General features: G+C 40.5%; 1 protein-coding gene across 1 annotated transcript; it reads right to left on the reverse strand.

The window, feature by feature from the left end:
- Positions 1–7,117: 7,117 nt before the first annotated feature.
- On the reverse strand, positions 7,118–25,130 carry UNC93A (unc-93 homolog A). Its single transcript, XM_066180425.1, has 8 exons — positions 25,028–25,130; positions 21,629–21,810; positions 20,620–20,849; positions 17,523–17,648; positions 14,935–15,152; positions 13,667–13,802; positions 11,967–12,098; positions 7,118–7,637 (listed from the first exon to the last, which is right to left on the reverse strand). The coding sequence occupies exons 1-8, from the start codon at positions 25,112–25,114 to the stop codon at positions 7,372–7,374; spliced, it is 1,377 nt and encodes a 458-aa protein (XP_066036522.1). The 5' UTR covers positions 25,115–25,130; the 3' UTR covers positions 7,118–7,371.
- Between the last annotated feature and the right edge of the window lie 418 nt (positions 25,131–25,548).

The following is a 25,548-nucleotide window of genomic DNA, read 5'->3' on the forward strand; positions in this document are numbered from 1 at the left end:
AACCCAAAAATAATCTAAATTAAGTGTGACTGCATATTGTGCTTAAACTGTAGCAACACACATAGCTACTTCCCAATGGTTTTTGTCCTCGAGGATTTACAACGAATTTTTCATGAATCCTACAGGGAGATGGAACACATTTGGGAATTATCAGTTTTGTCTTTTCACATGTTTTCCTGGCATTAGCAAAAACATGCCACAGTCAGTATTTGGCCTCAGTAATTTTTCACATTTAGAATACCCTTGTGAACAGAGCTAGTTCCATTCAGACAGCCAGGGGTGTGGGCCTCTGGTCTTTATCAGAGGAAATATGCGTGTGGTTAGCTCATAGTTGCAGAAGTCAGGGGTAGGTAACCAGTAACTGAGTTGGGCAGACTTGTGTGGAGAATGCCCAGCCTCCTGGGATTTGTTTATTTTAATTTCACCTTTTGCTCAGAAGGGTATTTTTGGCATGCTATTTTTTCTTGCAGCTGGGAAGTCAGTGTTTTTCTTGGAAGTGCTCTGACAGTTTTCTCAGTTAGGACAGCCACCTTAGGAATTGATCCTCTTGCAGCCTTCAGGACAGGTTGTGGAGAAGAAGCAGAAGTACATTTCATCACTTTTTCATAAGTGAGTAAGCCAGGCATTCTCACCAGCTGTGCTCCAGGGCACACACCTTCTGCCAGCCCTCATCCCAGCTACTTGGTTTGCCCTGAAAGTGTCAATCTTCTTGTAGTTCAGCAGGTCATCAATACTGTGAAAAAGTTTTCTTCCCACAGTGTCATCCATGGAACAGCCTAAACGCAAAGCTGAATTTTAGTTGAGTTCTCAAAGCCAGGGCTTGAATTTGTTATAAACATTCTCATGGAGGTGAAACTCCAACAGCTTCAAGATATCTCTTGTACCATAGTCATCTGCCTTCACTTCCATCTTACTTTGGGTGACTTTCTTTGGAGTGTTTCATTACTGACACATTATACTAACTCAGTATGTTGCCCTGCTCTGAGCAAACTCTCTTGGTTAAGATCATAAAGCCCAAAGCAAAACTGACAGTAGACATTAGAAAAGTGCCTATTGATCCCAATGCTCTTTTCCTCCTCTGACATACACTGATTTAACTCACTGCTAATCTTCTGCTATTCCAGCAATGATCTCCTCTCCAATTCCTGAGGAGCAGGGCACCTTCTTGTCTCATCACTTCCCTCTCAAGAAAATATTGTTCCATAGAAATATACATGGATTCTAAATCAAATACCATTTTCCACTGTCTGTAATGGAAGTGAGTGATGGGCTCCATCTTCTTTTTTTTTTTTTTTTATTTTTTTTTTTTTATTTTATTTTTTTAAGTAGGAATTGCATTTTGAGTTACATTGCACCATTGCACAGAGCAATTCTCATATAGACAGTTCATGAAATGTGCTACTCCCTACCCAGCTAGTTCAACATACACAAGATCTAAACTAAAGACCTGTCCAACTGGCTGGTGGCATAGAGGGAAAATGCCAATGAATCTGTAGATTTGAAAGTCCTACTGTCTCTCTCAGTTTTATTTTTCTGGAAACCTACAGTGGTGAAAACCTACAGTCTAATTGTCCCTGAGGATTAGACTCCCTGTTTGGGGCAGAGAGTGTGTTGCTTGAAAGAAGAGCATTTGAGCTGAGGACCACTTTGGCAAAACATTAACATACCAACCCTCACCTTCTCTCAGAAAGCAGCAAGAAAAAAATGCAAAGTGAATGTTCTGTATGATAGGCAAGACCCTTTCACATCCTGCTATTGTAGTGGCATCCTTGCTTTTTCTTTTCAGGTTGAGTTTTAGACTCCAGAATGAGCAACCTCTGCCTTCCAAACAACTACAGAAACACAAGAAAAAATCACATCAGGAAGTACTGCCTTGAGCAATGTGCAATTGAGTTGGGAAGGGACACTTTTCTGTGGAAAAAATACCATTTATAGAAATGGAAAACATTTTTTCCAGAGAACAAATGTAATCTTATTTGATTTTAATTTTCTTGTTTTGAAAATGTCAGAATATCCTCTTCTCATTTTTTAAGAGAAAATGGTTCAGGAAGATTTTTTTAAAACGCCAATTTAGTTTTTAAACTAAAAGGTCAAATGTGAAATGAAATCCTTTACCCCTGTCAAAATGTAAATTAAATAATTCAAAAATTTCACAATTCACAGAATAATTCAGGATTCTTATCACTTTATTTGAATGTGGAAAAAAAATTTAAAAATCTTTCAGGAAATAAAAATGTTTCTCTCTCCACTCTCACATTTTTGGCTCCCTCCTGTGATATACCCATGTCATAGCTGTCCTATGCATAGAAAAGTGTCCAAAAGGTTTTTCAGGAAGGCTGGGAAGCAGGACAGTGGGGTTATGAGCATATGATTACTTTACCACAGGACTTTCTTTCCTGTGAATTCTTTGCCCTGTAGTGTGTGGGTTAAAAGTAGTCCTGGACCATCTTACATTCTGTAGTGAAGGAATTGTTGTCTAAAAAAGAAGGGATTTGAAGCAAGCTTTGGTCCAGGGTGTGAGGGATAAGTCTCCTATTGGAAAGAGACTTTAGGCAACATTAATGGCTGAGACTGTGGCCAAAGTTTGAACTTCTTTAAATGACTTTCCATATTGCAAAGTAATATGTAATTCTATAATCCAATAGTAATAGGTATATGAATTTATTTAGTGATGTTCTACAATTAAACCTGCAGTAACCTTCCATCTCAGGTTTAAAATGGTGTTGGAAGAGAGGCAGCAAGATCTAAAGTGCACTGGAATTATTTCTGAGAATCCCCTTATAGATAAGAGACAGACTGAAGTTGAATTATCCTTAGTGAGAGCTTGCCTTGAATGAGGGGTTTATGGGGAGCAGGAGATAACTATGGTAAACAGTTACTGAAGTATAATTGTGATGTAATAGGACTTACATAAAATACCATGAAGGGGAAAGTAGCCTTGCTGTGTCTGTTGCAGTCAGTTATTCTTTTAAGCCCCAGAAATTTGAGGGATTGCTGCTGAACTTGCATGCAAACCTAATATGGCGATCTCAGAAAATTATGGTTATTTTTTCTTCCACTTTCTTACCTGGGAATTCTTTGCATTGTCTGCATATTAAAAAGCACTACATCACAGACAAAGAAAAAAAATGAGAAACAAACAACAAGCAAACAACAACCAACCAACCAGAAAACCAAAAAGACAAACACACCAAAAAACCATACCAAACTAAACAAGATTTACGGTAGCTGATTCAAATCCTGGGGCAAAGATTATTAAATTAAGAAAAGAATTATATAGTTGGACACAGCGATGGTAAGAATTTGGATGAGTCACCTTACAGACTGCAGTTAACCTTTTCTTTTCTGCTCTGCTTGACAATGCAATTAGCAGTATTTCTTCTACTGAACATACAGCCAATGTGTGGTAAACTGCGCCATCACAGTCTCCACTAGGTAATCATAAGTTAGGCTGTTAATAATGTCTGAACAATGAAGCTTTCTTTGGTGGTTTGTTTGTATCAGCTTGTATTAATGAATTTTTTAATACTTCTGGCATTCAGGGAATGAAATTAAACTTTGTCATTCAGAGAATGCCAGTTTACAGGAAATTGGCTTACCAAACCTAGATACAACAAATGTCTGCTTCAGTTTCCCAGATAACTAAATGCAAAGAAAAGAAAACAAACCACTTTAACTAACAAAGAACACCTATCCACTTTTGAGAAAGTCATATCACATATAAACAGAAGCTCTTGAAGTGCAATTATGAAGCACTAACTTTAGGATTAGGCATTGGTCTAAATGAATGAAGATAAATTTCAGTCACTTTACTACGTATAAATGTGCACCCAGATGAGCCCTGACCTCTTCACCAGCCTTCATTCCAGTGGGTTCTATATTCAGCCCATTCCTTAATAACTTGTAAACCCACCTGTGAGTTTGCAGACATTTTTCCACAAAGCAAAAGTGACCACAACTGTCTCTGACCGTGCTCGAGTCTAACATCCACGTACTGCTGCTGCCAACCAGCACCCAGAAGCAGACACTTTAGAATCATAGAACCCGAATGATTTGGGTTGGAAGGAACCTTAAAGAGCGTCTAGTTCCAACCCCTCTGCCACAGGCAGGGATAGCTCCTGCTAGCCCAAGTTGCTCAATGCCCCATCCAATCTGGCCTTCCTCATGAGGAGAGCAGGATACCATCCTCTGTGGCACCATGGAACACAGAGCATGCGGTGGATAAACATCAACAGGCTTGTTACCCATTGTCTGACTTAGAGCTCTTGAAAGTTTCAGGCACATGACTGGGAAGGGATTCATCTGGCTACCACTTCAATCCCAAAGCTAGGGTCCATTGAGACAGCTATACCTGCTCTTCTTAACCTCAGGCACTTGGAGTCAGACTGATAAAAGCTATTGTTTCACTGCAAAATGAACACTGTTGTTGGGGGTGAGGTAAGAGCTTGACTGGTAGTGAAATCTGCAGTGAAGCAGGGTGAGTCTGCCAGCACCCTGCTGCTGGTTGAGGCCTCAGCACAGACAGACCTGTGCTATTTGCTGCCTGCTAGACTGAAGCAAGGCTTCTAGCATCTTTCTTGGGCATGAAAGAGCAGATGTCTCATGCCACAGCAACCTCAACTATCATTTTTTTTTCTTGCATTTCAGTGAATATGTGTTTCTAGCTGAACTTCTGCCTAATTTTTTTTTATTTATTTATACTATGCAGCAAAATCCCTACAGCTTTTGCAATAAATGAAATCATGTAAGTTTTATAACTGTGTATTGTCCATGCATAACCATGCAAGTGGTAATTTTCATTTAAGTCGTGTCCAAGACCAGTGGGCACCTTTAAATTCATCCTGTCCCAGGCATAATCATGTTCACTGCATTGCTGCTTGTAACTGTGGCTTTCATTCCCAAGGTAACAGAATTTTTCTTCATGGTCCCGTGTCCCCTGGAAGTGTTGTCATTCAGGAAATAACTACATAAAGTCCTGTGAAAAATCAAGAGAGAAAACCAGCTCCTCAAACCAGAGGCCACAAGGTCCTATCTCCTGTGCTGATTCAATGTCAGTTATACCGAGATGCTCAACAAGACCAGGAAACCTTTTTCCTGCTCCTTTGCCCCAGACTTTTATCGCTGAGCATGGCTTCATGTGGCATGGGATATCCCTTCCATCACTCTGTCTCAGCTGTCCTGGTTTTGCCACCTCGCAATTTCTTGGGCACCTGTAACCTACTCACTGAGGGGGAAGAGTGGAGAAAAAGAGAAAACCTGGATGTTCTGCAAACACTACTCAGCAATAGCCAAAACACTGGTGTGCTATCAACACTGTTTTACTTATAAAAATCTGAAACACAGCACCATATGGACTGCTACAAAACAAATTAACTCCATCCCAGCCAGACTCAGTACAGTAAAAAGAGAAACGACATTAAAAAAAAAAAAAAAAAAAAAAAAAAAAAAAAAAAAAAGCAGCATTGTGTTTAGATAGGAGTCACCTTTTTGTTCTGAGGTTGTAGAGCATCCCATGTAGGAGGATCCTGACTTCTGTGTTGGGTTGTTACAAGTAAAAAGTCATAGAGATGAGTTTTTCATCATGATGTTGACCTCAGAAATCCTCTTTGCTTCACTTGCCATTGAACATCACTTTGTGAAAGAGAATCAGATGAGGATTCAGAGATGCAATGAAACACAGTGCTGTTTTTCTTTATGAGATGGAAGCAGTGTGAGGTGAAAATCAGCAGCAGCCTAGAATATCCATCTGTGCATGCTGGGCAGATAGGAGGCTGTCAGAATTCTTCAGCTACAATAGTTTTGCCACTTGTATTTCCAACAGAGAGATCAAGAGCATGCCTTTGAGCTGACAAGGCAAAGGTGTAAGAGAAAGCTGCACCTGTGAGGGAGCCCACCTGTCACCTTGTTTTATGCAGGACATAATGAATTTTACTTTATTGTATGAGACCTGGAAAAAAGCTCATCATGTATAAAGCCATGAATCAACACATGTGAAGTCTTGAAGGGGAGTCCAGATGGTTGGGAACAAGAAATATAAGAAAGACAGTAAAGTAGCATGAAGTTTGTAGCTATTTAAAAGACCTAAAAATTGGGGATTTTTTTCACATAAATTGTGTTGTTGTTGTCACGCCATGTGGTGCCTCATTGTCCTGCTGTGGTTAGTAACTGAGAGGAAGTAGTTTCAAGTGTTATCTCCATGGCAGGCAACAACTTAGCTAACTATATGTAGTTTATTTCCAGAGGCAGCACTAATCTTGGACATGAGGAGCATTTGTCTGCAATTCCTTTGGTGCTGTCTGCCTCACACAGAGAATTTGAAGAGTGTCATTACCAGTAATGAACATGAGGTCTATACACTGCTCTCTCATTAAGATGCAGGGACACTGCACCGTAACTGTATTGTAACACTCTTTTCTTTGCTGTAAAACCACAAAAATCCATATCTAGAAACAATATGGGTAAAACTAAAGGGAAGTTGAAATGAGATGAGCTGCTGCAGGATACATGTAGGTCTCAGGAACTTATTACACAGTGTAAGCCATCCTCCTTTTCTTCCTATCCTTCTGTGACTTGCTCAGTCACCTGCACTCGTCTCATGGCAAGGTTCCTCATGGCCTGGCTGCTCATCTTGAAAAGAGCTCCCTCCCTGGATGGGAAAGTGGGACAAGGTCATAATCACTGAAGAATTTTGTCTTATACAAAGGCATCCCTTTTAGGATGAAGTTGCTGTAAGTGGTGACAGAAAAACTGGAGACAGGAAAACCAAGAGAAAGAGTGCTAAGATAGGAGGGATGACATGGGCAGATTCAGAGCTGTCTGCTGACCTAAGACAAGCTGGTGGACTCAGTGGTTAGTTGATTCTGTGGTGTGCAGATATGAACTGCAGATATATCCAGCCTGTAGGTTGATGTTATTTACAGCAGGTGTTAAAGAATGCAGCATTAAAACAACACAAATCTTTATAATTAATGGTTCCATGAAATGATGTGTGTTATCTGCAATCAAGTGAGCAGCCCAAGTTGCTTCTTTCATTCCGCATGTGGTTTGATTGTAAGGCCAGGTCTTAACCACAGAAACAAAAATGTGAGGACTTTAGGAATATTGTTTATATTTATTAAGACTTTATTAATTAAAGTTAAAAAAGAAAACATTCAGTTGGTCATCTGCATGAAAGAGTAGTCAGATAATCTTCCCTTATAAAGGTGAGATGTTAGAGGAGGTTTTTACTCCTACGACATTTGCATTATAATTGCCTTGAAATCTGTTCCTTTACCATCTTTCTGGGTACAGTACAGACTGGAAGGCCCTTGGAGACATGCCTGTAAGGAGCTGGCCAATTTGCTTTGCCTCCATCACTCTGACCCTGTTGGATTACATGTGTGTTTCCTGAGAGTGGGGTCTTCCATTTTCCTTCTTTGTGGCAGCGGGTGTCCCAGAGGAGCTCTTAGCCTCGAGGTATTCCACTGCTCCATACGTCACCATGGACAGGACAAGCACAGACAGCAAAATGTACAGTTTGATGTAGGCTTGCAATTTGGTGCTGTAACCAAAGGCAATGACAAATCCAAGTGATTCCCAGAGACGGTAATTTGCAAAGGCAGCCTCCTTGTGTTTCTCAAATAAAATGCCATAGAGTCCTGGAAGGAAGGAAGAAAGGAAAAACATGTCTTGTGAAGATTAAATCTGCAACTACGTGTTTTTCCAAAGGGAATAAATAGAGCACAATGGGAAAGAGACTCTCCCTCATAAATGTCAGAGAAAGGAAAATACATATCTTGTCTTAAAAAACTGTTGGGCTTCTGTGAACTGTAAGAAGTGAAATAACAAAATAAACATGAAAAAATAGAGACCAGGGAAAAAGAGAACAAAAACGTAAGGAAGGAAGAAAGGACGTTATCCATTGACATAAGATGGCAGGACCTCATTTTTCAAACTATTAGCTACAAAAATCGAGGGTTTTGTACTGATGAACAAGTAAGTAAGGAGAAAAAGGAGGCCTTGGCAGTGTAGTTTCCATGTATAACTACTGAGAAGCTCATACCAAAGCCTTACAGACTTTCACAACATGCGCTCAGATTTAGTATGCAAACAAAATATGTGTCTCTGAATCAACCAGGTTTTCAAATTTTCAGCTCCTGGATGGGTTAGCAAACAGAATATCCTTGGTGCATATAGAATTTCCAGGCAGCAACTGGAAAATTTACTTCACATAGAGACTCAGTTCAACGGATCATCCTAATGCAGTTGTGTTCACTGGGTAGCTCCCAATGAGTTCAGTCAGTTGCACACCCACAACTGGGATCCAGAGAGGGATTCCAGCCTCCAGGTCTGACTAGTGAAGCACACAGGGAAGGGGAGAGCTTGCTTTCCTCTGGGTGCTGAGCTAGCATCAGTGGTGGTAAAGAACAGGGCATTTACTCTGACTCAGACGTGGTGTGCACAGAGGGAAGGAGAAGAATATCATGAACTTTGAATCTTTTCATCCACTTGCATAACAACACATCTGTTTGAAATATGTACATTCAGCCAAAAGGCAAAGACGAATGCAAAGTTCTTTGAAAATCTGAGTAAAACTATCCCTTCAGTTTTGTTAAGCAGGGGGAGATTCCATCTGTATGAAAAAGCTCATGGCTGCAAGAGGACATTTACTGAACTCTTTCAATTTACACATGATGGAAAATCTGGACAAGTGCATGACAAAATGTACTTTGTGCATTGAACTGGCTGACTGCAGTGTAGATATGATAGTCCTTCATAGTTTTGCCTCGTAAATGAACAAGTACAAGTTGTTCATACTAATTTCCTGATATGTCCAGTGTTATCTTCTGGAAAGATATTAATGAGGTAAGTATAATACAGGAAGGTTTCTGATGCCATGGCAGTTCTAAGTTTAAAGATTCTGGATTTCAGCTGGTACATGTATGTTATTTTGAATCAAATTGCCTGGATAAGCTTCAGCAGGACCTGTTGGGCTGAGTGAATGGAGAGGCTGCTAGTTCTGAAATTTCTGTTCACTTTCATGGACATTATCCTGTTTTTTTGCCACTGCCTGTTTTCCTACACATTACCCTGGTATACTAGGCATGTGTATATGACAGGACTGCTGGAAATTATTTGAGTCTGGGCTTAAAAACTCTTTAGAATCATTTAAATCCTTTCTAAAGACAAATCAACCTGGAAAGAACTTTATTTTACTGTAGTCCACCTGATAGTTCTGTACTCCACAATCGTTATGCCCCAGTTGTTACGGCCCAGGTGCAAATTTTATCAGTGGGTAATATCAGCATCTGTGCTCAAGTTAGGTAAGAAAGAGCACTACACACTCTTAAATGGAGTAGCTTTCATTTGAAATAGGTGAGAACATCCACACATGAACACAAACATGTCAGGAAAACTTTATAAGATGAAGTGACTCATCCACTGTGAGCCTACATATCCTTTAGGGGGTACTCGAGTATTAAATATCCACAGCAGCACAAGGCAAACCACAGAATGCCTTAAGTATGTGGCCCTGTGCCATTTATATATTCACTAGTTAATCTGCTGAGGCCCAAGCAGCACTCATGGGAGCTTAGCAAAGGAAGAACCTTGTAAACCAATGTTATTTTGGAGGTCTTATTTCACCTCATAATCTTTGATGCTGGGAATTTTTTGTCTGATGTATATCTGTATAAAACTTTTGAAGGGGAGAAGACATTTAGTCCTACGTGGGTATGTCAAACTAAAGATCCTATTCTGGGATGCAGCATTGTGGGATAATGTCACTGCACCTCTCTATTAAGGTTTCATGTCATCACTTGATGTTTCACTGTGACAATGTGACAAAGCAAACTTTGTGTAATTTTATAAATGGGAGCTGTGAAACAGCTGAGTAAGGCACAGACCAAATAAAGACACTATGCAAGGAAAAAGAACATCCAAGCTAACACAAATGTGAAATTTTCACGAGTATCTTGCATAAATCTGGGAATGGAGGTGACTTGATACAGTGCTGTAAATAGAGATTAATCCTGCCACATGACTGCAGAGCTCACTCACCATCAAGTAAGCATGAAGCATTGTCCACTCTCTTTGCCTCCTCTAGGGGTTTGGAAACTACAGTCATCTCCCAGCCACCTTCTCCAATACTTAAGTCCTCTGTACTTCTTTTTTTCCCTAATGTGGGCCTCAGGTCCATTTTTGCCAGTCATGCAGGGATCTTACTAAGGAAACATGCTCCTCAAGGGCATCTCAAATGTATGTAGATCCTAGAACAGAGGGTACAAAGCCCAGCTTTTTTCAGTGATGTCCAAGAAAAGTGGGCAAGAGGTGTTGGGCATAAATTGAAATACATGAGGTTTCCTCTGAACATCAGGAATTTTTTTCACTATGAGGGTGACTGAGAACTGTCACAAGTTACCCAAAGAAGGTGTGGGGTCTCCTTCTCTGGAAAATATCAAAGGCTCCCTGGACATGGTCCAGAGTAAGTGGCTGTGTCTGAGTGGCCCTGCTTGAGCAAGGGGGTTGAACCATCTGAAGTTCAGAGGTCCTTTCCAACCCTAACGCCACTGTGATTCTGAGAGAAGCACAGTATCTGAAGACAAGGATTCCTGGACAGGTCCTTTATCCCAGTGGAAGACTAAGATATGGTTCTCAAGGGTGTAAGAAAGAAGCTTGAAGAGCAGTCAGAAAGACTATGACTGAAGAAGCAGGAAATGAATGAACAGCTTTACTTGAGAGAGAGCGAATCCTCGCTGATGTTCTCCTTCCATGACCTGAGTATTATAAAGAGCACTGACTTAAAATTTTTACCTAAGGCACAAGCCTCTGGGTAAGGCTGTGAGATGATGAGAGGGTGTCCCTTGATGTATATACTAGCTCTCCTCTAGGGCATATGAGCTGGAGCTGCTGGAGGGGCAGAGAAGGATGCTGGCTGGTCACTCCCTTGTGTGCAGAGGCAGGGACTCTACATGTGCTTGAAAGGAGGTCACTGTCAGTGCCAGGCAGTGAACTGCCATGTCTTCCATCCGACTCTCCAGGAGGAACATGACACTTTATCTAATGGGTGAAATCTTCTAAGCCCCTGAAACATCCAAAGGGATCAGAGGAAGGAAGGACAAGACAAATAACCTGATGTGTGCCCAGAGGAGCACTTTCCCCTGAAGTGATTTTGTAATGATGTGATGTAATTCCAGCTTAAAATTTTTGCAATGAATTCCATACTTTGCTTATGCATTGTGTGAGACATACTATTTATTTTCATTTCTATAAAGGATTCTGCCTGACGACTTTGTCTGGTACCACTAGTCCTGTTGTTAAGGGATATAGTGAATTTTAAGTCATCTTCTCCATACAATTAATTATCTTACTGACTGCTTTCCATACTTACCTCTTCTCCAGGCTAAAGAGTTCTAGATTTTTAGTCTTCCTTCAAGCAGAAGTGTCTCATGACTTTGTTCCTTTTTTATTGCCTACTTATGCCTTATCACACTGGATAATGAGTTTTGAAATGGAGTAAACCAGAGTTGTATGAAGTTACTTGACTGCATAACATTGCTTTCTGTGGTTTTCTCCTACATTTTCCCCAATAACTCCTAAGAGACAATTATCTTCTTCTTTTGTTGCTGAGCTTTGAGTTTTTATCTTGAGTGCTCTCCTTTATTGCAAAAGACAGACTAAATGTATAATTCTTCTTAGTTTCTAAATTACTTTGAAATACTTACACTCCTACAGAATATTTATTCTGAATACCCATTACCATCTTCTGCAGTATTCTTCTCTCTTCATCTTGGAAAAATTGGTTCAATGAGTATTTTGCATTCTTACTCCCGACTTGTTCTTTTTCTTCTGCTTTCCAATGAATTAACAAATTTCTTTTAGATGCTGTCCTAAAGCCATTATCATTGTTATGCAGCATTGTTTCATAGATGCAAACATGCAGACTTTCATATCTCAAGAGAATACATTTCATTGTCATCAGGACTTACCATTAGTTTGTGTTTGCCAAACAGCATCAGACAGGCCCCAAAGAGCAGGGAACACAAAAAACACAGCAAGCTGCTTGGGATGAGGTTTCCACAGCAGTAGTGCTATTATACAGGCTGTGTTTGCCACTGTGGCTGTTGATTTAAAGAGAAATAAAGAAGAGAAATATAGATGCAATTATAATCAGGTCAGACTGTGGTAGATAACATTTTTTATTCTACTCCCAATGAAAGTACAAGGCAATCTTAAAATCTTTCTGGTTCATTGAGCTTTGCACTGACTGAGTTGGTATCACATGAAATACAAAACAATGAAGGCCTTTGACAGTGTCTAATTCCTAATTCTGAGCAGTGTCCTGAGCGGAGTGATCCTCAGTGCTGATACGGTTGTTAGCCCAAAGGACACGAACCACTGAGTAGGAGAAGGAGCTTCTGAAAGGCTTGCAGTCACCATGTGAGGTATGTGGGAAGGTGGACCAAACACCCTCCTGCTCTCCTTGCCTTAAATGAGGTTTCCATTTAGGGTCAGAGGAGACAATTAAGGATTTCTAGAAGGTCTGGTGGCATTGGGTCTTTCTTTTAAAAAGTGGTTCGTAAATGAGTCACAGATTCTTCCCCCCACAGGTGCACATTCACAGGCTGAGTAAAAGACCACTAAACAGAATTGAGAGGTTCAGAGGTCTTCCATTTCTAACACTACAGTTTTGGGGGAGATTAAATTATTTATTGTGAGTATTAGGTGTTTTTTGCTTTCTGTTTTTTTAAATTTAAGTTTTATAGATTGACACACCTAGAACAGAGAGAAGAGTCTTTGAGCTAGTGACTGTAACACAAAGCACTCTAAATTTCTCCTTCCTTGTCCAGGTTTAAAATTTCCTGTGGAGAAAATGCCTAGAATATCTTGATGCATATTGATCTATTCAGTGATGTTTCTAATAAAACAAATTATTGCATAGTGGAAATAAGGCATGAGTCCACTTCAGTATGCATAATGCATACAGAGGCACAAAAGAAATATTTCTTGGTATTTTTTTATGCCTCCACTACTCTGTTACTCATTGGAACAATGTTCTCTGGAGGGGGATATGTTCTTATATATGCAAATCTTTTCACAAGGCGACATGAACATTACTGTCCCATACACAAGCCGTTAAGTTATGCTAGCCCAACATGTGACTTCTATTTTTCTCCCTATAGAACAAGTAGTAAAAAGGACAGCAGGCCAACCTTTAAAACGTTTCGTGAAATTTCACTCAAACTTCTAAGTTTGTCATTTCCTGAGACTCAGGTCAACAGTGATTTGCTTTCACTCCAGAAGGGTGAGAAGGTTTCAGCCCAGTGGAGAAATCCTTCTTATGATAGTGCAAGTCTCAACATCTGCATTGTAAGATCATTTGTCACTGGCTGCATCAGAGCGATAAAGCATCAAATCCATAGGGCATTTTCTGCATAGATAGAGCCCTCAAAAGCAGGCTGAACTTACATCACCAGCAAAGTGATATAAGGCAAAGACAGCAATACAATGCTTAACTGTGGCCTGAGCTGTCTCTCTTCTCATGAATGAAGTTTGTGAAGTCTGCCTCTTGATTGACTTTGGTTTTAATTAATAGCTGACAGCAATCTATCCCTTTGTACATGCAAAGGGGGAAGTAGTAGATCTGATTACTTGTGGTGAATCAGTCATTCAAGAAATCTTTACATACCTAATGCAAATAGAAGTTTTCTACCCGTGAACTGGGAGATCTTCCCAAACAGCAGAGAGCAGAGAGAATTTACAGCTGCAAAGCAGATCATCACATAACCAACATAATGTATGCCCAGGGCACAGGTCACATATACCTGGAAGAGAAGTGATAGTGGTGTACATTTTCTTTGATGGAAACATACAGTAAAGTTCAAGGATCTTAACCTGAGTGTTCAGTAAATAGCCAGCATGGACGAGATAAAAAGAGCACAGCTAGAGAGTTTGCTGACAAGCTCCTGATGCATTGACATAGCTGGCCTTCAGCAGCAACTTTCCTTACCCAGCTCCCAGTCAGATTGATGCCATGTAAACAGAGAAATAACAAACAGAACAAATCTGAGCACTGTTTGCTTTACAAAATAAAACTCCTGGAAGTAGCATTAGGAATTTTCTGCCCTTCCCGTTGTAGCCCAAGAGATGAAAATTGTCAGTTGACACTATGGTAATTACAGAGCAGCTACCAAAAAATGAAGAGGACCTCTTCTATAAGAGCATGTAACCAGTGGAGGTTGCCATGGAGTGCCCCTTTCAATCCGTTCCAACACAGCAACAAGTTCACCCTTCCATCTGATTTAAATGCAAGGTTTGAAAACCTTAAACATGAAAGAAGCAGCTCAGGAAGGTTGCCCTCTTTCTTTGAAGGCTTACTCTACAAATGCCTGGAGAACACACCTGCTGTGTGTCAAGGTTTGTTGAGAAACTGGAGGTGGGGAGGTGGTTTTAATAATTTCAATCTGTCAGGGTCTGGACCTGTTGCAGTAGTGACTAGTGAGGGCTTTCCGCCAGCCATGTTGAGGAGTTGCCCTCTTAGCGTAAAGGTTGTCAAAATAAAATATGTGGAATGCGTGCTGACTTGCATTTATAAAAACTCTAGGGAAACCAGGAGAGGAAGGAAGATGTAAAGGCTTTGCTGGCTTTTGGCTTTTCTCCCAGTCTGTTATTTACAACAAGGTGAGGAGTTTGAACCTGTAGCTCTCTGCTGTGGCCTCCACTGGTGAGTTAAGCTCCCTACTGCATTCTTTTTGAAGCTGTTCCAAGGGACATATTTACTGCTGTTTGAAGATGTCACTCAGAGTTCATTCACGTAGAAGTAAGCAGTAATTTTGCAATCAACAAATCATCATTAAGAACAACTTCATTTGACAAGTAAATACAGATCAAATGCAATAGTAAGACACAACGGCACAAAAAAATCAGACATAAATAGATTTTCATTTACATCCACACCTTTGTGTAGTCACCAGAAAGAAATCCCTGTTCAAACCCACTGTACATTGTCAGAGGGATTAGAAGACACTGTCTTTTATCTTTAAGATGCCGAAAAGTTGCTAGGAACGTAGACCAAAAGGATGGTGCCTCTAGTTTTTCTTTCTCAGTCTCTGCTTGGTCAGATTTGATCTGGTCCAGAAATATAATAACCAGCAACACAGCTAGCACACCACTAGCTGCAAAAAACAAAACGAAACAAAACAAAAAGTTCATGAAAAACTGAGGAATGCTGAAAGAATGATGGGAAGTCTCTTGCTGCTGTTATTGTTCTGACTTGGTGCTTAGCTCTCTGTGGGATATTTTGGCAGCTGCCTCTGATTCCGCTTCAGTGTAAAGGCCGTTCCTGTATAAACAAGAAGGCCTGATCTACACTCACATCTTCTGCACACAGCTGTGCACTTGCAAATCCCTTCAGCTTAGCTGTGGCCGGCCTGTGGTGACAGCCGCCGGGCCGGGCCAGCTGCGCGGCCGCAGAGGGTGACGGCTCACCCTGCAGGGCAATCCGGGGGCGCGGGGACAGGAGCTGGACAGAAACAGCTCCCTTGGGAGCCATCACAAGGCTTTAAATCAACAACAGAGAGGAGTATTCACTTCCAGTGCCAAGGTTTTCATGGCTAGCAGGGCTCTTCTTTCAAATACGTGGAAAGAAAAATAAATGCTGTCTTGAAACCCAGTATATGTTTTGCCTTTTTTCTTTTTTTTTTCCAGCTCAGAACCATGTTTTGAGTATGTAATATGTACTGTTTTGAAGATGATAGTCAGCAGCTCAAGCTAACTTGAAAAGATGGAAGTTATAGCTTCAAACCCATAATTTCCTAGCAGAAGCAGCATATAAAAGAATTATATAGAGTAGTTAATCAGAAAATGATCATGCATGTATCAGTCTAGATTTGTTGCTTGTGTAGTGAATCAAAACAAAATTTTTTCATGTTATCAAGAAGATAACCATGTCTCATAATATCATGAGACAGCCATAGATTCACAACTGATTGCTTCATTACGGATGCAGGTCATGATAATGTTTCCTCCCTTATGCTGACTAGAATTCCACCCATGGAAAGAACTACAGCTCAGAGTAAGATGAGAACCAGGCACCTCTTTCCATCCACTTTGCTTGTTTAATGTGCTCCTAGTTATGTGTATGTATATTGTCTCTACTGTGAACTTCTAATATACAAATACATCAGCAGATTTACAATAAATTGCCTCATTTTTTTATTGGTTATTATTTTTCATCCATGTCTCCTAGAATTTCTCCAGTGTCTTGGTTCTCCACTGTGGCTGAGCTGTAAATCCTTCATGATTCAAGTCATTATTGGTTCTGCCAGAGTGTTTATCAGTACTTATGGACTAATTGCTGGACTTAAATGGGTGACAGCAGGACATCCACATTTTCAGAAAAAAAAAATATATAACAAAGATGTTAAATGAATCAAGAGCAATTATAGGAGATAATTGCGTGGCTTAATAGTGGTTGGTATGAACATAAATAGAAACATTCACAGTCCTTGAGAAAGCGAATTGTCCATTACTGTCTCCACCCAGGCTGGGCAAAATAACTATTCAGTCACCAAATAGAGGACACATTTTAAAAATGTCTGTGAATGAAATATTTAGCCATTTGCTTTCCCTTGAGGTAGGAAGGATATCTCTTTCATTAAGATCTTCAAAGAAAAACAAAACCCCACTGACGCAGGGTCAGGAGAAAGCAGGGTTGCATTCACTTTGTATGCACAAAGTCTAAGGGAGTGCTGTTTATGTTAGTCATCAAATTTAAATTTAAACTTTACAGACAAGCATGCCTGTAGCAGAAAGTCATCAGCTCCAGTACATTCGGGGGGGGAGGGAGGGGGTATTTTTTACACTTTCCCACCAATTAGGAATGGAGGCTGGGGACAGAGGAAGGGTTTTCTGCAATGCCCTTGTGCACTGAGAGCTGGCTCTGCCTGGATCACATACACTCTGTTGGAGTGTATGGCAAATTCTATGCTTCTGTCTCAGCACAGAGAGTACATCTATGTTCAGAGACTGCAAAGATATTTTGACAGAGTTAAGGTGCACATTGCCTTGACAGATACTTTCCTTTATCCAGAGAATAACTTCTTTTGAGCGGGATACTTTTTGGAACTTTCCTCACTCAGTGAATCCTTGCAAATCTATTTTTTTCTTTTAATGGCATCAGCTTCCCTGTCTTTAATTCTTTTCTAGCCTTGTGCAAGGAAGGTCTATAGTAGCTGTAGTTACTAAATGGGAGGTATGCCAATTTGCCTGGCTGAATTTGGGTCACCACTCTGGGCTTCAGCTTTATTCCAGGTGAAAAGTGTAAAGAATATCTTTCTCCTTTAGATAAAAATGATACAGCTCTGGCATAAAGCATTAGAACTATTTAGGAAGGAATTGTTTACGGCTCTACCATATCTTATTTTCCTTCAGCAAATTGGATTGAAAGAGAAAGTCAGAAACTTAATCTGCAAAGCCGTGCTAACTTCCACAAGTACTAGGCTCTCCATCAGTGGTGCTGATTAAAGATTGTGTGGATTACTCACCAGTATAGACCCCTAGCAGTGTGTAGATTAAGGAATTGGAGGGTTTTGCTGACCCAGTGGTGTTAGTGGTATCAGTCAGGCAGTTGTATGCCCCACAGCATTCCAGGTCTTCTTCTGAGATCTCCACTAATTGAGAACCAAAAGAAAGGCAGGTCAGTGAAGAGATCAGGTAAGTCCACACTATGTTTAAGGATATTAGGAAACCAGTGCTTAGTGATTGGTGCTGGTTTCAAGTCTCTCCTGATTAGAGATATTTAACTTAAGAATCCCAGTTTAACACACAAAAATTTGGTTTAAGAGAAACAAAAGAGAGACTGAACACTGAATTAATGGTTACATGAGGACAGGGACTAGAGTTAGAGGCTGAAATCTGTATCCAAGCTCAATTTGCAGTATTCAAAGTTCGAGTGTATATTTTTACCTCTTAGTCTTAATACCTCATGAGATAGGTTCCTAAGTTTACATCAGCAATGGACTGATGGACTTCAGTTCTTACAGCCATCCCGCATTTTCACTCTCCAGATAATTTCTGTATATGTTATAGGATAGGAACAGAAACTACCTCAAGACATCTTTTTTTTTTTTTCTAATTTAAATTATGATTACTTGGTATTGCAGTCTTCCAAGTAGCCTGCTTTTCCTGACTTTATTAATTTACTACTGCCTTTATAGCTTTCTGAGAACACACTTGAAGCTAACAGTTCAGCAGGGTTTGGAGTAAGACCTTTGCTTTGTGCAGTCCTATCATTGTAGTGTAGGGCACATGTCAAAGCCACAAACATACGTGTTCTTACACACACTGTGTCACCAGCACACTGTGCCCACTTCCTCCAGTGCCCTCTTGGTAAAGAATAAATGCTAACCCAAAGTGTAAGCCTGGATAAACTTCCAATTGGAGGAGGGTAATCCAAACCCCACACAATAATTTTAGTGCTTTCACTGCAGAATTTGTCTCCGGTCCAAGCACAATAAAGGGCAATAAAGCCGTACCTTGACTGAGTCCTTAAAGAAGAGTTGATCTGTAATTTTTCAATTCGGGTTATTGTGTAACTGCTTTTACAGTGGTTTTCCTCATTGCTTCCAGTCAAAGCTGCTGTTATGTGATCAGCTGTCTAACCAGCTTCATAAACAGCTTTAGGTTCAACATAAGATAAAATGCAGTGATGTAAAGGAAATCATCACCTTATTATAATCACTGGATACCACTACAGACCTTCAGCAAAAAACGGACAAACAGCAAAATTACCATATGCAAAAGGTGAGTCACATGAATGAAGTGTGGAAGTATGGAAAAGTTTTTTATCGGTTCTTGCATCATCTGAAGATGAAGCTGCACATGCAATTAGTCATATGCAAGCTGCAAGGCAGGGTTTGCACTGTTTCTCTTGAATTAAAACTGTAAAATTGTTGAATGATGAAGGATGACTCTCATAATTTACACTGATTACTGTCATCAGTTGTGGTATTACCATATGGTGTAACTTTGCCTTGCTGTGTCTGGATGCAGTGATGCAGGCAATACATCAAGAGTAGGTGCATGTCTGAATTTTATGCATTTTGATTCTCCAGATGCATGCTATATCTTTTTTACTGCTCACTGAAATGATACATTTTAAGTACATGAAAATATCAATGGATGCCTTTTCACAAGTCTCAGAGGAGAGAAATGTAGTCGTGTGACTGGAGACCCTTACCCCCAATTTTGTGACTGGAGATTCTTACCCCCTTGCCCCAGAAAAATTCCCTCTAGATTAGAGTTGTGTCTCACTGAGAAGGCATAGTAGACAAACTCATGCTATGAGATATGCAAGACCTTTGGCTTTGAGAGCTGTTCACAGGAACACAGCATTTTATGAAATTCTATGTAATAGATAAAAAATAGATAAAATTTGGAGGAAAACCCTCAAAAGTAAAACTAGGAAGAGATTTACAAGACCAAAAAAATAGTGTTTTATTTCTTCTTGTTAAAATCATGTCTGCTGTGAGGCAGAGGAGAGTCAAATGGTTGCAGTCTGTGCAGAACCCACAGCTGCACCACTGCTTCTGCCCAGCAAGTGAAATCTGGACAGTCCCTCCTGAGATATCGTGTGGCTCTGGGATCAGGTCAGCAGGACTCCACTGCGCTTGAAAAGGTCTGCCAGCATTCTGCTTTAACGGTGTTTCACCTACAGTTAGGTTTAAAGGACGCATGATTCTACATAAGTATCACACCTTGTGACAACTACTTTGCCGTAAATCCAAAGATTCAAAGATTAAAACCTGATGCCAACTTCCTGACTTTTAGCTTTAACCTAGCAGCTATTTGAGAACACTTGAGAGGACATACTGAAAGCTCTGTCCATGTCTGGAGAACAACCCTGTTCTGATTTTGACAGGGTGAGGAATGTACAGGAGACTGCAATGATAAGGCACCATAGCATTTTGAATCTCTATGGTGGCATCCAAATATTAATTTATCTTCAAAACTACCCTTTTAAAATTGACACCAATTACATGCATGGGAAATGAGGGCACTGCTGCTGAGTGATTTCTTCAAGCTACATTGGCATCTGCTGTCGGAGCCTGAAATATAGCAGAGGAGCCCTGGCACACAAGCTCCTGCCAACAGCTACTGCTATTTCTTCTTGGCAGTTCTGCAGAGCACTCATTTTCAGCAAGCACCAGCAACCAGTCGGATTCACCTTGAATGCTTAACAGAAAACTAACTCAGTACTACAAGCTTTGCAAAAAGCTTCAGTATTTTGCCTTTTGTTTTAATCCACTTTTAATAGAATTCAGATGTGAAGGATTGTCACTGCCCACGGCCTAACCATGGTTTGAACTACAGGGGTAGAATTGAAACACAATTCAACAGAGTTTTATTTTTTATCTATTTGTCTGAACTCTGTTTATGGCTGACTTTTGATAGAAAATTGGCACTTTCAGAGAGAAATTTTTCTCCTTTATTTCAGACATCTATCCTCAGATGGACTAACTCTCATCTGAAGTGCCTGTTTCCACTGACTATGAAAGCTCAGCTGCAGGAATCTACCTCTTATCTATCTAGAACTAGTTGATGTTTATAGAAAGAAGTGCCAATATTTTAAATACATTTTACCTTTGGTGGAAGATTGGCTAAGTATCAAGGATGAGATAAGATTTCCCCAGATGCCGGAAGACTGGAACACCAGAAAGAAGACCCCAAAGTATTGGTTGATAATGTCTTTTGCATTTTTTCCTGCTTTCTCAGCATATGAAGTGCCAGCAATTGTGAGGTAAGTGCATTTGGCAGACCAGAGTGGTGCTCCTCCTAAGCCCAGGATCACAGAGGTAGGGATTAGTGTGTACCTGCCAAAGAACATTTGATTTAGTATAGTTGTTACCATTAGCATAATAATCATTCTCCCAAAGATCCTGAGGCAAAAATAGACATCAAAGAAACAGATTTATCTTTTTTTATGATACAATAAATCTGTTACATGGAATCAAGAAAAGGCCAGCCTTGTGAAGTTTAGGGTGTGCAGGCATATGCAGCTCTGTGTGGGGACTAGGCCTAGGCCAGCCTGGCTAGGTCTGTGCTCGTGTGCCTTAACTTCTCGTAACTGAGAACTAAATTGCATATGCACTTCAGAAGATGGATGTTGACAGCTTTCCTCCACAGAGCTGCAACCCTTGTCACTGGAGAGCAGAAGTTGTTCATTCACCTTTAGAAACAGTGAGGCACAAGTTAGCCTTCTCCTGTGGTCCTCTTCTCCCAGAGCTACTGGCTGGAAGACAGTCTTCCCTTCAACCTTTTCAAAAACAGCCCTAAAAGTCTTTTGACTTTTAAATGTAATTTCTGATTTTTCTTTCCCCAAAGGGGAATCTCTTCTACATGACTTAGAGAAGCAGCTTCAGGTGGGTAGACGGATGTGTTCATTCTGACTCTTTGCAAATTTTCACCTCTCTGGTCCACCTAATACTGGATTTATATATCTCGATTTGTTGCAAGTAGCACCTTTTGCATCCAACTTTCTAATCTGCAACACAGAGTTAGAGTAGGAATGGAGAAGAAAAAGAAGAAAGAACTTTGCCCTTACTTATTTTGTTTGAACACAACAGAGAGAGTTAAACTATTTAAATCGTACCAGCTAGCATAGAAGTTCCCTAAGGAGAAGGCAATGTAGCAGCACATGGAGATTGCAATGGTCCACTTGCAGCCCAGCTTCTTGATGAGGATTGGAGGGAGGAACATGGATGACAAGATGAGTGCAGCATACAGAACACTAAGGGAAGCAACGCCCAGGCCTTCTTCTGAGTTGAGACTGCTCTGCAGGGACAAAAGCAGTGATGGCAACAAATTTTATCACAGCTACATATTACTGTGGTGTACAGAGAGTGGCTGTGGGCAGAAATAGAGAGACACAGCATCTGGGGCTGCATCTTGCTGTCTCATTTCCCCAAAACAGCCTGATTATGGATTTGGAATTTTCCTCAAAATGATAGACCATTTATGAAAATATGACACAAAACCAGGTGAGGATTGCTCAGATTCAAAGCTTTGGTAAGCCATTCTTTAGATTACTTGATGTTACTTGTTTGAGGTTCTCTTTGAAAGCAAGTTGAATGAAGGATGACCTCTTTTCTTTGCCTTCATTTGTTGTCTCAGTCAGAAATATTCTCAGATCTGCATTGGAAGGGCTGGCATAGCAATCGTGGGAGATTCTTTGCTTTAAACTACAGGTCTGATAATTTCTAAGATCTTCAGAGGCCAGTGTCCAAATATCCTAACAGGCTCTCAGCAGCCCTTTGTAGCTGGAAGTAATTGATTCATCCACATTTTCACAAAGAAGGAATAACATTTAACAGATCTAACCAGGTTTTATAGTTTTATGCTCCAAATAGTTCTCCTCTTGTCTTAATGCTCTGAAAATTGAAATGAGAAGATCAATTTGGGACACCTGGGCAAGCTTTAAAAATGGGTCCATGCAAACCTAGTGAGGTTTAACAAATCCAAATTCAAGGTGCTACACCTAGGTCAGGGCAATCCCAGACATGGGTAGAGATTGGGAGAGGAACTCATTGAGAGTAGCCCTGCAGGGGAAGACTTGAGAATGCTGTGGATGAAAAGCTGGACAAGAGTAACAGTATGTGCTCACAGACCAGAAGGCCAGCTGCATCCTGGGCTGCATCAAAATGGGTGTGACCAGCAGGGCAAGGGAATTGATTCTCCCCCTCTACTCTGCTTGGTGAGTCCCCATCTGAAGCACTGCATCCAGTTCTGGGGTCCCCAGCACAGGAAGGACATGGACCTGTTGGAGAGGAGGGCCAAGAAGATGATCAGAGGGATGGACCACCTCTCTTAGGTAGGCACAGAGAGTTGGGATTGTTCAGCAAGGAGAAGAGAAGACTCCAGGAAGACGTCATGGCAGCCTTACAGCTCTCAAAGGGGAAAATAAACAGTGGGGATGTGACTTTTCACAACGGCAGATAGTGATAGGCCTAGAAAGGGCAACAACTTTAAACTAAAAGAGAGATTTAGGATAGATGTTAGAAAGAAACTCTTTACTGTGAGAGTGGTGAGGCATTGGAACAGGTTGCCCAGAGAATCTGTGAATACTCCGTCCCTGGAGATGTTCAAGCCCAGTTGGATGGGGCTTTTGGCAACCTGGTCTAGTGGAAGGTGTCCTTGCCCACCACAGAGGGTTGGAACGAGATGATCTTTAAGGTCCTTTCCAACCAAAGCATTCTGCAATTCTATGCTGCTTAGTAATGTTTTCCTGATTGTTTTGATTAATAGGTGCTATGATTCAGTATGATTTTGGAAGGGGGACTGGATGCTGAGGGGGTGGCACTGGAGAGCACTGGAGAGGAATGAAGGTGTTGGTGGCTTCATGGAACATGTTCCAAGCCTGCAGTGGCTGTGCAGTCTGGCCATGCAGCACCCTGGTGGCAGTCATGCAGCATGCTTGGAGACAACCAGGTACCAGGACAGTGAGGTGAGGACAGTCTCTGTTAGAGCAGTGTCAAGGTGTTTGAGAATTGCAATGGTTATTTTGTAAACAGGCAAAGAGGCTTCCTGATCTCAGAGGTCTTATTTTTGAAACATCACATGCCTGGTTTTGTCAGCTACAACTTCCAAAAATTAGAAGTCAGGCTTCCAAGATCATACAATTTTTACTGTCTGGGTTGTTTTGGTTTTTTGTTGTTTTGTTTGGGTTTTTTTTGAGAGGGGGGTCTGGGTGGTGGAATATTGAAATGAATTATGAAAAAATTTAACATTCCAGTACTTACAGGTTCACAGATTCACAGAATATTCTGAGTTGGAGGGGATCCACAGGGTCATCAAGTCCAACTCTTGAGTAAATGTCCTGTATGGGCATTGAACCCATGACCTTGGTGTTATTAGCACCATGCTCTAACCAACTGTTTCATATTGGGACTGAAATATGCTGCTGACTTGCAGCTTCTAGGCTTTATCTTCCACTGCCACATTAGTCTCCTCAACTCATAATATCTCCATCCAGTTTTGGCACTGTTTTTGCAGAACAACACTGAGTTCAGAATCTGACAATGCCAGCAAAGAAAAGCTGTTCAAGGAGAGAAGAGAGATGGACAGAACAAGGAGGGACCTCTTCCTGAAATGAGGTCAACCCCTTGTTATTGCAAACAAGTTCATCATGTTATGTATCAAGTTCCACCTTTAAGGCATCCAGATTCCCACTTCAGTGGGAAAATTCAATCCAGTTGGTCATGATCATATGTTAATATCCTGCCTAAAATTGCTTGTCAGTGTCTTCTATTCATTTATCAGCCATTAGACCAGCAGAGCCTTCTAAGCTGAGAAGTTTCTCCTTGTGTTTATCTACTCACAAGCATTCATTCAGTAACCCTCAGTCTTTTATTTTGGATAAACAAGTGACCTCTAAGGGTAACCTGAGTATTGATGTCATTCTAGAAATCCATCTCTGCTACCATGTTTTAGGATGTTAATGCCAGTACAAGACACAACTGCCTCATTAAAAATATTTTTCTTACTATTATGTTATATCATCATCCTAGAAATTACTGTATTATTTTATACTTAAATTATTTAATGGTTTGGGCATAATTTTTAATTATTTTACATTTTTGTGCAATAATAATCATTATAAAAGCATAGTAATTTAGAAATACTCAAAACAAACCCTTTCCAGAAACTGAATTTGTTTTCCATTTTGCCATATTTTCTTTTGAGAAAAGTCATCTCAGGTTAATTTTGTTTTCTGCTTCCATTGAAACAAGTTTTGTGGATCTAAAGTAGTAGCATGACACAAATATGTGAGCTATTTGAGAAATGCTAGAATAAAATATTTAGTAAATGCTGTGGTTCTGAGTGAGGAATATTAACCTGCAGCAAGTTAATGTCCTAACCCATGTCATTAAAAATACTGTGCATGCCTTCCTCACAGAGACCATGGAAAAACTGATGTGTTTCACGCTACCAGTTGGCCAGATGCCCTTCCAGACCAACAGTCCTGATAACCAATGGGAGATGCCCCACTTACCTGTAGGCTCTGGAGTCCTCCATAAGCAGTAAAGAGAAGTAAAAATCCGAAAGAAATGACCAAAACATTCTTAAGATTCCTTTCCATGTTGATTCATAGGAGACAAAAGGTCTGCTGGTGAGCAAAGTTGATCCAATTATTCCAGGGGATGATTTGAGTTGGAGAAAAACCGCTTATGCCTCGTTGGAAAAGGTCACTTTTTTCCTACATTTGTAGAGAAGAGACTTGTTAATTATTTGAAGACTGGCCAGTGAACTTTACTTTTAGTAGTACTGAAAACTTGTTATGGAGTTGTTACTCATTCACCTGTTGTGACTCAGGCAATAGCCAGCATTCCCAAGGGCATCTACCATGTTTAATTAGAGAGGCATATAGGTCTCTTGCAACACTTGCACCTATTTGAGTATCAATGTCACATATTATATGGCTCTCCACTATGATCAGCACAGCAGAAAAAAATTGCAAGCTGTGAAATCACTTTCTGTCATAAAGATACACAAATCCATAAAGGACAAAGATTA

Source organism: Chamaea fasciata, unplaced genomic scaffold (genome assembly GCF_029207755.1).
Source record: "Chamaea fasciata isolate MVZ Bird 193981 ecotype frontalis unplaced genomic scaffold, bChaFas1.0.hap1 SCAF_3, whole genome shotgun sequence".
NCBI classification, from domain to species: Eukaryota; Metazoa; Chordata; class Aves; order Passeriformes; family Sylviidae; genus Chamaea; species Chamaea fasciata.